This window comes from Callithrix jacchus, chromosome 11 (assembly GCF_049354715.1).
Source record: "Callithrix jacchus isolate 240 chromosome 11, calJac240_pri, whole genome shotgun sequence".
NCBI classification, from domain to species: Eukaryota; Metazoa; Chordata; class Mammalia; order Primates; family Cebidae; genus Callithrix; species Callithrix jacchus.
In genome coordinates, this window is record NC_133512.1 from 29,689,466 (window position 1) to 29,702,105 (window position 12,640).

At 38.3% G+C, this 12,640-nt stretch overlaps 1 protein-coding gene across 7 annotated transcripts in view; it reads right to left on the reverse strand.

Annotated features, from left to right (window-relative positions):
* The window catches only part of CREB5 (cAMP responsive element binding protein 5), a 416,669-nt gene that overhangs the window by 401,044 nt on the left and 2,985 nt on the right, over window positions 1–12,640 (reverse strand). For 4 of the 7 annotated variants that reach the window (XM_054237135.2, XM_078342508.1, XM_054237134.2 and 1 more), the window contains exon 2: window positions 12,076–12,158. The exons of the other annotated variants lie outside the window; for them this stretch is intronic. In XM_054237135.2, coding sequence (XP_054093110.1) covers window positions 12,076–12,078 — 3 coding nt within the window. In that variant the 5' untranslated portion in view covers window positions 12,079–12,158. The remainder of the gene's footprint in view (window positions 1–12,075; window positions 12,159–12,640) is intronic. 7 annotated transcript variants of the gene reach the window in all.

The window sequence follows — 12,640 nt, forward strand, 5'->3', positions numbered from 1 at the left end:
GTGTGTATGTGTGTATATGTGTGTATGTGTATGTATGTGTGTGTGTCTGTGTGTATGTGTGTATGTGTATGTGTGTATATGTGTATGTGTGTATATGTGTGTATGTGTATGTGTGTGTATGTGTATGTGTGTGTGTATTTATGTATGTGTGTGTATATGTGTGTATATGTGTATGTATGTGTATGTATGTATGTGTGTATATGTATATGTGTGTGTATGTGTGTATATGTGTGTATGTGTATGTATGTGTGTGTGTCTGTGTGTATGTGTATATGTGTATGTGTGTATATGTGTGTATGTGTATGTGTGTGTATGTGTATGTGTATGTGTGTGTATGTGTATGTGTGTGTGTGTGTGTATTTATGTATGTGTGTGTGTGTGTGTGTGTGTGTGTGTTTACGGGAATGGATAATTTTTGTCCTTGTCAGTAACTACTAGCACATCAAAACAATACTTGTTAAGGCTGCCAGAGTGGCAAACTATAGTTGTATTTAATTCTTTTTCTCAAGGTTAAAAGTTGGTGTTACTCTTTCAGCATTACTATTTTACAAATCCTGGGGACAAATTCAAGGCCAAACCGAGGATAATGCCTACATTAGCAAATTTGTCAGTCAGCACAACATGTATATCTCTATATTTAAGGGTAGGCTTGTTTTGCTGTGTTTTGCTGGTGTGTCCATAGTTGGTAATTAACAGGTGGATCCCCATCTCTGAAGATTTGTTCCAAGTTTTTCCAGGGATCCATCTGAGGTTTATTTTCAGCATGTGCTAAAAAAAAAAAATGTCTGCTATAAAACACATCACTCCCAATCTGCCCGTTCTCCTAAAGTCCCACTGCTACTTAACCTGGGTGCTACCTTCTGGCTAGGCACACCTGCTGTTGTGGTTTGAATGGTGTCTGCCTTCAAGGAGATATGTTAGAATCCTAACTCCCAGTACCTCAGAAAGTGATTGGATTTGAAGAAAAAGTATTTGTAGAGGTAATTAAGTTAAAATCAAGTCATTAGGGTGGGCTCCCATGCAATGTGACTGACATCCTCATAAAAAGAGGAAGTTGGAGACAGATATGCAGAGGGAAGGCCACATGACACCACAGAGAAGACGGCCATTAACAACCCAAGGAGGGAGGCCTGGGACAGATTCTTCCACACGGGCCCTGGGAAGGAACCAAGTCTACCAATACCTAGATTTGTGACTCGCAGACTCCAGAACTGTGAGAGAAAGTGTCTGCTGTGTAAGGCCCCAGTTTGTGCTACTCTGCTACAGCAACTTCAGGAAGCTAACAGTCCTGGCCATACCCTGGACCCACTGGGTGCCAGAGCTGTGGCCGCCCTGGGAGGAGGAGGTGCCTCGCTCCCTGTGGGGCCCCTCTCTGGGAGAAGTTATCAAAGCCGTACTGCCACGCAACCCAATACTGCACCATACCTTTCGGTTATAGCTGCTCTTTCAGTTTTTGTTCACAGCCATTTTCTGTTCTCAGGATGCAGACACAAGCCCACAGACACAGGGCTGGAGCCCATCCCCCAATTCAGCACCGCAAAGGATGACCCAGACTTTCTTCCTGGGTCAGGTTTAACCTGACTCCACCTTCTCCACTCTCTGGTCCCCTCATCTTCCAGTTAATCAATCTCTAAGTCACACTGCTCTTGCCTGGGGCTTTTGAACCTGGCACTATCATAGCCCAAGCCCCCATCATGTCTTACCTGGATGATCACAACAACCCCTAACTGTGCTTTCTGTCTCCAGGCTTGCACCCCCTCACCCTCCTTCTGAAACACTGAGTTGCAGTGACTTGCTTGGTACAAGTCCTATGAGGAGTGGAACTGTGTCTGATTTTGATCATGTACCCCTAGTACCCAGCATATAATAGATGCTCAGTTAATATTTAATAAAGGAAGGGATGAAGGAAGGAAAGGAACTTAGGCTCAAACAGGATGCTGATATTTGTACTGGGAGAGAGCTCCTTGGTTTATTTGTGGTTGTTGCCACTTCTTAGTAACAAAAAGCACACTTGATTCCATAAGAGTATGAGAAGGAGAGGACAGACAAAGAGAAGCAGGAGAAAAGGAAGAAGGAAGGGAAGGATACCTGAATTCTAGTTATATGGCTGGCACTTACTTTAGCCGGGACTCCACATACCACGTAAGCCCTGGGATTGAGTTTCTGCATTCATTAAAATGGAAATGATAACATCCGTCATTCATATCTCACTGTGTTGTTATATCACCCTAATAAGACAGTTTCTGTTAAATTACTTTGAAATTTCTAAATAATGCAAGGTGTTATTGATCGGTGGTTGTCTAGGTATAGGCTACTGGGCAAACAGGTAGTTACCCTCATGGAGAAACACAAACGAGAATCCAATGAATTTGAATTTCCATTCCTGATTATACACATCACCGGAAGTTTATTAGCTCTGGTTACTTTCTTAGCTTAATACATGTAATGTATGCACCAACACATGTAGGATGAACTACATGAAACTGCTCATATTCATTCAACCACAGCAATTTAAGTTAATGTGTCCATATAACCATAGCATTGGTAAGCATCATCATCAAGCCCAGAGATTTTTTTCATTCTGGAGTCCATGGCTTCTGGGTCCATGAACCTTCTCATGAACATTTGCCCATGTCTTATTTTTCTGAAAACTACCTCATAGCTTTTACCTAATTGTTTAAAATGTCCATAATCCAAAATAGGCTGGAGCAACTGGCCCAATCCTCCTTCTTACTGCTTCCAGAAACTCTTCTTATAATAATTCTAACACCCCATGCCAGGGAGATCACTGATTTCTGAGACAGTCCTTTCCATAGCTGTATAGGTCTACTTGTTCCAAAATTCTTCTTTTTGGAGGCAAAAGAGCAAATACAGCAAACCCCATCTCTCCACACAGCAAACCTTCTCCTTCCTGCAATTTTCACTGTTTTTCCCTGAAGCAGAGAATAAGTCAGAAATAATATCCTCCGTGTTCATAGGATGTTCCTTGGTATTATGCACAAGCCTGAGCCTCCTCCTTTCTGAGTCAAATATCTCTAATTTCCTCCACCATTCCCCGCTGTGATCTGCCTCCAAAACTTTCAACTCCCAGATCAAACCCCACTAAGCAACTTCCCATTGGTCACTGTTACTGTGAAGTGTGGGTTTACATTCCCTGATATGAACTACAAGGCTACTTTACCTGACTTTTTTCACTGATCTCAGTTGAATGTGTGTGTGTGTGTGTGTGTGTGAGAGTGTGAGTGTGTGTGAGTGTGAGTGTGTGAGTGTGAGTGTGTGTGTGTGTGCTGCTAAAGGCAATCAAGAAAATTTCTTAAAAACTGCTCAAATAAGGTCAAATTGATTTTCAAATGGAATGATACAGCTTTCTACACACAGATCTCACCCAGACCCAAGTCAGAAAAGAGGCATGCCATGCTGTGTGCCTAGCCTTTAGCTACCCTGGATTCTCCTATCTGTGAAAACCACATCACACTCATACCAATATCATCTCTCTACATTAGCTCAAAGTGCAAAAGTCTTGTTTAGATTTTTGATCTTCTCATTACGGCACTAAAGTGGATGCGTCTCCAAAATCTCACAAATCATCGCTAAAGAACTCACTCGCATAACCAAATACCACCTGCTCCCCCAAAACCTACAGAAATAAAATTTTTTAAATGTGGTATATGTATACCATGAAATACTACTCAGCCATAAAAAGGAATGAAATAATGTCTTTTGCAGCACCTTGGATGGAACTAAAAGCCATTATCCTAAGTGAAGTAACTCAGGAATGGAAAACCAAATTTCTGGATGTTCTCACTTATAAGTGGAAGCTATGATACAGGGTATGCAAAGGCGGACAGAGGTATCATGGACATTGGAAACTCAGAAGGGGGAAAGATGGGAAAGGGTGAGGAATAGGAATCACCTACTGGGTACAATGACAGATGCACTAAAAGCCCAGACTTTACTGCTACATAATTCATCCATGTAACCAAAACCACTTGTACCCCTAAAGCTATTGAAATAAAAATAAGTGAATGCAAATTAAAAAATAAAATAAAACAAAAATCAAAATGGATGAACTGGAAACAAACGTTCTGTGCATTCTATTTCCCCTGTCTAGGGAATGGGTACAAGCAAACACTTTCCCCATTTTTTCTAACTGTGGTAAAATACACGTAACATAAAACTTGCCATCCTAACCTTTTTGTTGTTGTTGTTGAGATGGAGTCTCACTGCAAAGCCCAGGCTAGAGTGCAATGGCGGGATCTCAGCTCACTGCAACCACTGCCTCCTGGGTTCAAGCAATTCTCCCGTCCCAGCCTCCCGAGTAGCAGGACTACAGGTGTGCATCATCTTTCTCGGCTAATTTTTTATATTTTTAGTAAAGATGGGGTTTCACCATACTGGCCAGGCTGGTTTCGAACTCCTGACCTCAAGTGATCTGCCTGCCTCGGCCTCCCAAAGTACTGGAATTACAAGGGTAAGCCACTGTGCCCAGCTCTACCTTAACCGTGTTTAAGTGTGCCGTTCAGTAGTGCTAAGTGTGCTCACATTGTTGTGCAATCAATCTCCAGAACCCCCATGTTTTTAAACAAGCATTAAATAACTACAACTATGTGAAAGAATATGACTTCCTAAATAGATCTCCTAAAATATCTTCTAAATGTTAAATAAAGATAAAGCAGCCACATGATTTACTCTTAAGCTTTCCTTTTAAAGATACAACCGTGTTTGTGCTAAAAAAAAAAAAAAAAAGCAAGCAAGCACATTTCCTGGAAAGGATACACATGAACTTCAGGTTAAAGACTGAACCTGTCTTAAGAATGTCCCTTCCAAAAGGCATGTCAAGTAATTATATGTACTCTTTTTCTTCCTGATTTTTGTAAGCACTTCCAAAGCACATGAAAAAAAAAAAAAACAGTGTACTTTGCCTGTGCTGCCACCATCCAATCAGCAGACATTACTGTTTTGTTTTGGTTTTTTGGTGTTTTGAATGGTTTGGAGATCAGCATGGGTGTTTAGCAAAAAGTACAATTTCAAATTACATGCTGCTTCAGGGTGCCAAAACACTGCACCCTCATCCTTGATGACGTCAACACAGCACAGCCCTGAGAATGGAGGTTGTTAGTCATCCGATTTTGCAAAACTGGAAGATGAAATTGTAAACAATGTGTGCTTAGACAGGCCTTCTGAGAAAAAAGGAGTGTCTTAAATATGGTTTCAATTTTTAAAATCTCACAATATCTTTTAATCAACAAAATGTATCTGAATTAACGTTACAAATAGATACTTGTCCAATAGGAGTTACAATTTGTCCATGGGCATCCTAAAAAAGATGATAAGCACATTTGCAAGTACATGTCCTGCTAACATTATGGTCCTCACTGGCTCAGGTTTTTTTTATATACATATTTATTTTCATATAAGCATAAACACCATAAGCATATATATGTGTGAATATTAAACTGCTTTAAATTTAGCATGATGCTTGGAGAAAAGAATCCAAAATAATCACTCCCTGGCACTGGTCAAAAATTGCACTATTAATCAATATCTCACCCATCGAAGACACAGAAATGCAGACAGAGACTGTGAATGGCCAAGCCCAAACAATCCTCATTATTAGGAGAAAACAAAACCAAATACTCAATGCAGATGGCTCCAGACCAAGTGTGAAGACAGTACATTGGCGGAACAAGGGCTAAAGTGTTTTATTAAAGATAATTTAGGAGCTAGGGCTAGAGTCTATCTTGCTCAACAAATGAATACAGGCCTTTACCTTCAATCCCCAAAACAGATGAGTAACTTACATCATTAATCTCATTGTCTCTCCACACAATCCTTTTAACAGTCAATCACAAAGTAGCCCGAGAGAAAGTTTCCCTGGATACTACCAAAAACACAGGTTTGCAACAGATGTCTCCATGCAATTTTAAAACAGATTCCATGTTATGAAGTTAATATATCCTTATGTATTTGCTAATCAATCCAGGTACATGTAGCCCGAAGCTGGGAAGTAAGAGGTATTAGCAAGGAAACCATTTAGCTGCAAATAATGCATGGAAAGGCATCATAAAGAATGTGATTTATAAATACAAAGACAAGTGCAGTAGTACAAGCAATTGGAAAATCCCTACCTGGAAGCCATCCAAAGTAGTGCTTCTCTCTGGAATACATGGCACTAATAAATGTGTGCTCTTTTCTCATACTGTCCACCCAACTAATCAATGAGCAAGATGCCTAGCCTTGGCAATCTCTTAGCTTTTCCATCTATAAAATGGGGATTAGAGCTATGTGTTAATAAATGAAGGCTAACATTCTTCCAATAAATGACATTACAGAAAACACAAATATCACCACAAAATGTAGAAAAAACACGTAATATTGTATTCAAAATAGGTTTATGGTCAGTTTTAAAAGGCGACACGGTTAAACAGACATGTGTTTGTAAATAGATGGCTCTGCGGGGAATAAGGAGAGAGAGGGTCAGAGTGAAATGACTCATGAATTCGGGGACGCAGAGGCTCTCTGCAGCATGAAGTCACAAGGGACTGACACCAAAGTCTTTCCTCCCCTTCACAAGCAATTCTGGTTGTAGACTTTGCAAGAAGGTGCGTGAGGAGTTTAGAAATTATTTTTTATTTTATACTTCTTTGCATCCTTTAGTGAATGACAGACTGGTGTATTATAAAAAGCCGGTATATTAAAACATTTTGGTGTGCATTGAAAAAGATAGTGATTCTTCTAATATTTTAAAAGGTGATAAATAGAAATGAATACCTTAAGCCTAGGAGGTTATAACTGACATCTTGACATGAGCAAATCTGGTCGAGGCAATGACACAAGCTTGTTAAAAGCTTGGAGGGAAGAAAATTCCAGGGGATCCAGATGTCTCAACCGGAGTAAAATTTTCCCTCCCAAAACAACTAAAGGCATATCTGGGGAAAAAAGTAAGCTGGCAAAATACCGTAACTGCAATGTGAGGATCCTGACCTTTTCCAAAACAGAGGGTTCCTATGAGGCTACATGTAAATCAAATCCTAAACTAAGATTTCTAGGGAAGCAGACCATTTAAAACACCCACATTTGAAAGTGACACAAAACAGAGCTCATTTGTGGTGCAAAGAATGATCTCCTAAGGTATCCATTCTGTACATTTTCATCTTTATCAGTTTTATTTTCTTAAATATGTGTTGCAGGGTGCAGCATGCTTATAACAACTGCCCTTGAACTCTGAATGAACGCTTTACTGCAATCCCTTTCCTTAAATAGAATCATAGAATATTAGAGTAGAAGATTCCTTAGAGATCAGTTAGAACTGTGGTTCTCAACCTTTGCTACACATTGGAAACACTTGTGGAGCTTTTAGAAGATACAGAGGCCCAGGCCTTCACCCCAAACCAATTAAATCAGAATGTCAGAGCGGAAAGGTATTGGTGTTTTTTAATAAGCTCCACAAGTGGCACTGCTGGGCTGCCAGGATTACAAACCACTGATTACCCTTGTGTTGTCTGATTCCATAGTCACTGGCCACACGTGGATATTGAACACTTGAAATGAGCTAGTCCAAATTGAGGTATGCTGTAATTGTGAAATGCATACTGAATTTCAAAGATTTGGTACCAAAGAAAAGAGAGAATGTAAAGTAGTACATTAACATTTTTATATGGATTATACGTTTAAATGATGATACTTTGGATATATCAGGTTAAATCAGAGTGTTATTAAAATGACTTCACCTGTTTATTTTTAACCTTTTTAAAGTGGCTACTAAAACATTTAAAATGACATATGTGGCTCATATTCGTGGCTCTCACTACTGGACAGTGCTGGGTGAGCCCAACATTTTTATCCCAAATGAAGAAACTGAGGCAGAGAAGCATAATGAGCTCAAGGCAGCTCTCTCCTGCAGTCTCAGGCTTCTCCTGTTGTTGAAACCTCATTGTTGCAGAGCCACGAATGGACAGAGCTTGTTATGCCATCAGTCGAATTTCAACTCTTCTTTCTCTCATTTGTTTTGCTGTTTCTTCTAAGATTTGATATAAAAATGTATTTTCCTTATGGAAAAATGTCCCCTCTCTGCTGTGTACACATTTGTGACATGTTACTGCAGGATTATTCATATAGACAGGGTAGTTGTAATGGATGTTAAAAAATAAATCTGGGGAAACACTAGCAGAAGGAAAATGCAGAGAGTAGACAAAGAGAACATTTTGCCATGTTGTAGTTTAGAAAATGACCCTGGAGGCCCCCAGTGCTCTGACAGTAACCGTCGAGACAGGATCATTCCCTGATCTGATTTTAGAAGCTTGAGCCTATAATATTGTTTTTCCTCCTGGGAGCCAGTGTTTTTCTGTACTGTGTTGTCACTGCAGTGAGGCAAATCAGGCCCTCCATAATGGTGTACCACACCGTAGCTAGACACCCTGGTGGAAACGGACTTTATCCCAATGCCTTTTACTCTCCGATGCATAAATGAATACCTGGCCAGTCAGAAGCCAACTTTCTTAAAGAAGAAAATCTTGTTTTGATAAAGTGAAACAGTCCTAGCAGATCTGGCAAATAAAGATCATATGTATGTCTTCTAACAGTCACCTAATTCAAACAAAAACGAAGATTTTTTTTGCTGCATTTATTTTCCCCCTTGGGAAGACAAAAGAGAGAAGACTGCATAGAACTGGCCAAAATGTGTTATATTGGAGAAATCATGCCTGCAACACAGGAGCTCCTCCGTGTAATAAAAAAAATAAAAGAGACCTGAATTCTGATATAAAACCTCATGCAAACAGCTGGAGAGGAAACCTGTGGGTAAGGCCCAACAACACATATAGGAGATGCATTCAAGATGTCTATTTAGACATTGTTGTTCCCCATCTTAAATACAGCACAGCCTAAATATCATCTTAAATCAAATGTGTGGTGCTCTAGAGACCTCTGTGTTGTATGCACGAATTTTATTAGTTATGATTGGTCAAGTTTTGCCAGTCAAACCTCAAAGAACATACGTGCAGGCTCAATTCACTTCTGACCACCTCCAAACACTCTCATATATATCCACCTGGAAAGATAATGTATTACAGACAGATCCTAGGCAAAAGTACACCTTCTAGAGTGAAAACATCACCTGTTTCTCTATTTGACTATATATATATATATATATATATATATATATATATATATATAGACTATATATATATAAACTTTAAATAGTATTTCAGATCTCGTCCTCATAGATAATAAAGAAAAGACAGGAAGTAGAGAAAAGTCACTGCCTTGTCTTGCAACAGGTCTTTCAGACCATTTTTAATTCTGCCTGGTTTTTACTCTCAAATTAAATCTGGATGGTGTGGTTTTACAAGGGCATGTCTAATAATGATGATGAAAAAAAGGAGAATTTAGTTAAAATTCAATTAAGGAGGCCCATATTAGAAAAAATAACATTTCAGATATTTTATAAAAATAAATGAAATAGAAAGGCAGTTTTATGATTAAGGTATTCATTTAAAAGATCTGATAAAAATTTGTCTTTGAAAGATTAGTCATCAAAAGTCTTGAAAAGAGCGAAGGATACAAAGTCATGGGTTATGCCCCATTCCTGACAAAGGCATTTATGGCCAGAGCACCCGACCTGGCAACAGGGATCAGGCTTCTCAGCTTGGTTTGGCTCTCTCTAGCTCTGGACCTCTTCTGTAAAATGGAAAAGTTGGTCTATCAATCCGAGGCTCTCCCCTAGCTCTACCATCTGCCTAAAGCCACAAGCCTTTGTATCTCACCATCAGAATATCTAGGCCTAAAGGAAGTCTCTCTAAAATCAGTTCCAGTCAAACGCCAGCCTGGTAGTTTTCGATTCTTGTTAAGGACTGAAATCCTAAAATCCTTTTAGGGTTGAGATCAGAAATGTGACCTTAAGGAAATAGAAGAAAGCAGCTGAAATACGTATTTTGTTAAGTGATAAATTGATTCTATCTATTTCTCGGCGACGGGTAGCAGGGAGGTAATACGGTGAACTTGGAAAAAAGAAATATTGAAATGTCAATATAATATCTTATATATTCAAGAATTTATCCTAAACTTTATCTTTTACTTTAAAAGTCTCAGAGTTCTCAATAAGAGCTTCAAAAATTGTTCTTGGGTTTCTGGAAGAGCGTTATCACTACATGGAAATTTCTAAAAGGCTTCTCTCTTTAAAAAAAAAAAAAAAAAAAAATCTTGTGTTAAACCTATGATTTGTGATTCCCAACAATGGAATACTAATGGACACTCAAAAAATACTAACTGCTTATTTTTTTCCTAATTACGAAATGTAATAATTCTTTAGTGAAAACATTAAACATGATGTCATTTTTCAAGTGCCAGACTTTCTATTTAAAGCATTGCCACAAAATAGCTAGATTACTTAGTTTACAAATAGCAACACAAAATGGCTTTTCTGTGTCTTTAAGTCTATTTAGCATATCTGAAAATGCTTATGCCTCACACTTAAATTTTTAAGGCAACTGCCCCCCCCGTTTATTACCTTATCTTAATTGTATAATTTTCTTAAATAGAATTCAGAGAAATAGTCATAGATTTAAATTTTTAAACACTAATTAAGCATTGGTTGATTCCCATAATACAGCTGGTAGTCAAAGTGGACAAGATAATGAATTGACTGAGATCACTGCTCCATCTTCATCCAAGAATGCTGCCTCTAAAAAAAGACCTTAAATTGCTGTAGAAATCCAATTTGTGAGAAGCAAAAGAAGCATATAGATGAGAAACACCAGCCAGGATCACATTAATTTTGTGACTAACGGTATTGCTTTGAAGTGAAGAAGAAAAAAGAAAAGATGACAATAATAATAAGTCCACTCAAACCCCAATTCTAATCCAACAGCATAACCAGAAGAAAACAAACTACAAATACAAAGTTCACATGTTAGTGATCTAGTGAACATTACACCCCCAAAAAATAATTTTCAGCTTAATAAGAAGCAAACTCCAATGAGAAGAAAATACTATAGGATTGTGATACCTCATTGTTAAACAGTAGATGATAATAAGAAATTGGGAATCTACAAACTTGCCATCAGTACAAGTAGCCATGAAAACTCCATGATTGATTGGTTTTGAACGTGCAGGTGTGGGAAACTGACAAATCATTGTGACAAAAGTCTTCAACTTACTAGAACTGAAAATCTATGTGGGAAAAGTCTCTCTGACAAGCTACCATTTATTTAACCACTGATTCAAATCAAAGCTGCAACGTAACAGAGATCTAGAAATAAAGGCATGGTTTCCACCTTTTTGTTGGAATGTTCTAATAAACTCTCTTCTTAGGTGTAAACCACATAAGGTCACAACTGACTTCTAATTGACAAGCAATTTATGGGTACCAGAAATTTACATGCAAAAATCGTGGGCTTGGAGATATTATCAAACATGTTCTTTCTGAGTAAAGTTGAAAAACAAAAATCACTATAATCAGTAAGGATTTAAAAATAACATCCATCTAAAATGCTATAAGCAAAGGAAAATGAGAAACATTCATGGAAAAACACAAGTGAGTTTTTTAATTATATTCTTTTTTTAAGTTTTAAAACTAAAGTAATAGTTGATATTCAACCAATAGCATCGTCCTTCAGGGGCATACACAACTAGGTTTGAATGTGGAAAATGGTTTTATTGTTCTTTTAATTTTTAGGTTTCTTTTTCAAGAACTTTCTTATTAAAGCTTAAATACTTATTGAAGTGATTAGTGAAAGCTCATGGAAAGGGGAATTCTTGCCTGACACACATCACTTAACATGCTTCATAGCTTCCCCACTGCAGCTTCCAGCGCAGTTCATATGCTCCTGAACACATTTTACCCGGGAAATAATGGTCTTATTCACATACACACACACACACACACACACACACACACACACACACACACACTTCCACATAAAATGCTACAAGTCCCAAGAAACTGACAAAAGCAACATTAAAATTTTGTGCAACATGAGAACTCCATTTCTGAATTCCATCTATGAAAATTGGTTCCATTTAACTAAGTGCAAAGTTTTCTCTATGTTTAATAAGCATAATAAACATCATCCTTACCATTATCTGTAGAATAAAAGCAGCAACGTGTTGCTTCCTGCAGTCACCAAATCAAGTTTTTCTTCCTTTCTTTCTAGTAACTTCTGTTTCACCAGCAAGATTAGGAAGAAAATAAGTCTTTGAGTATTTGCCTCAGTATTCAGACCAAAAGATTGCGAAACTGGCTCTTAGTAAAAAGAACAGGTCTGGTATTTTACAATTACTTCTGCAACCCAGAGGTACCTCCTAGACTCTGGTACCTCCCTCGTTCTCTAAGTTTCTTTTAGTAATGAGACTAATTTTTCCAGTAGCCTTGAACTCCCTAGATTCAACTGACATGGAAAATGTGACTAAAAATTTGTAAAACTGTCTATCCTCCAACCCTACACAGAATCAACTTTGTTGTAAATGTTGAAGAACACCTCGCAAGCAGCTACATGCTTAGTTTATACTTCTGCGCTACGCAGCAGAGAACACCAAATAACAGTGCGCCATCTAGTTAGCAAGCTGCAATCTCCATGCTAGAAGGGGGGACACTTTCAAACCCTGGGAGTTAAGAACTTGTCAGGGTTCAGCTGCTCTAAAG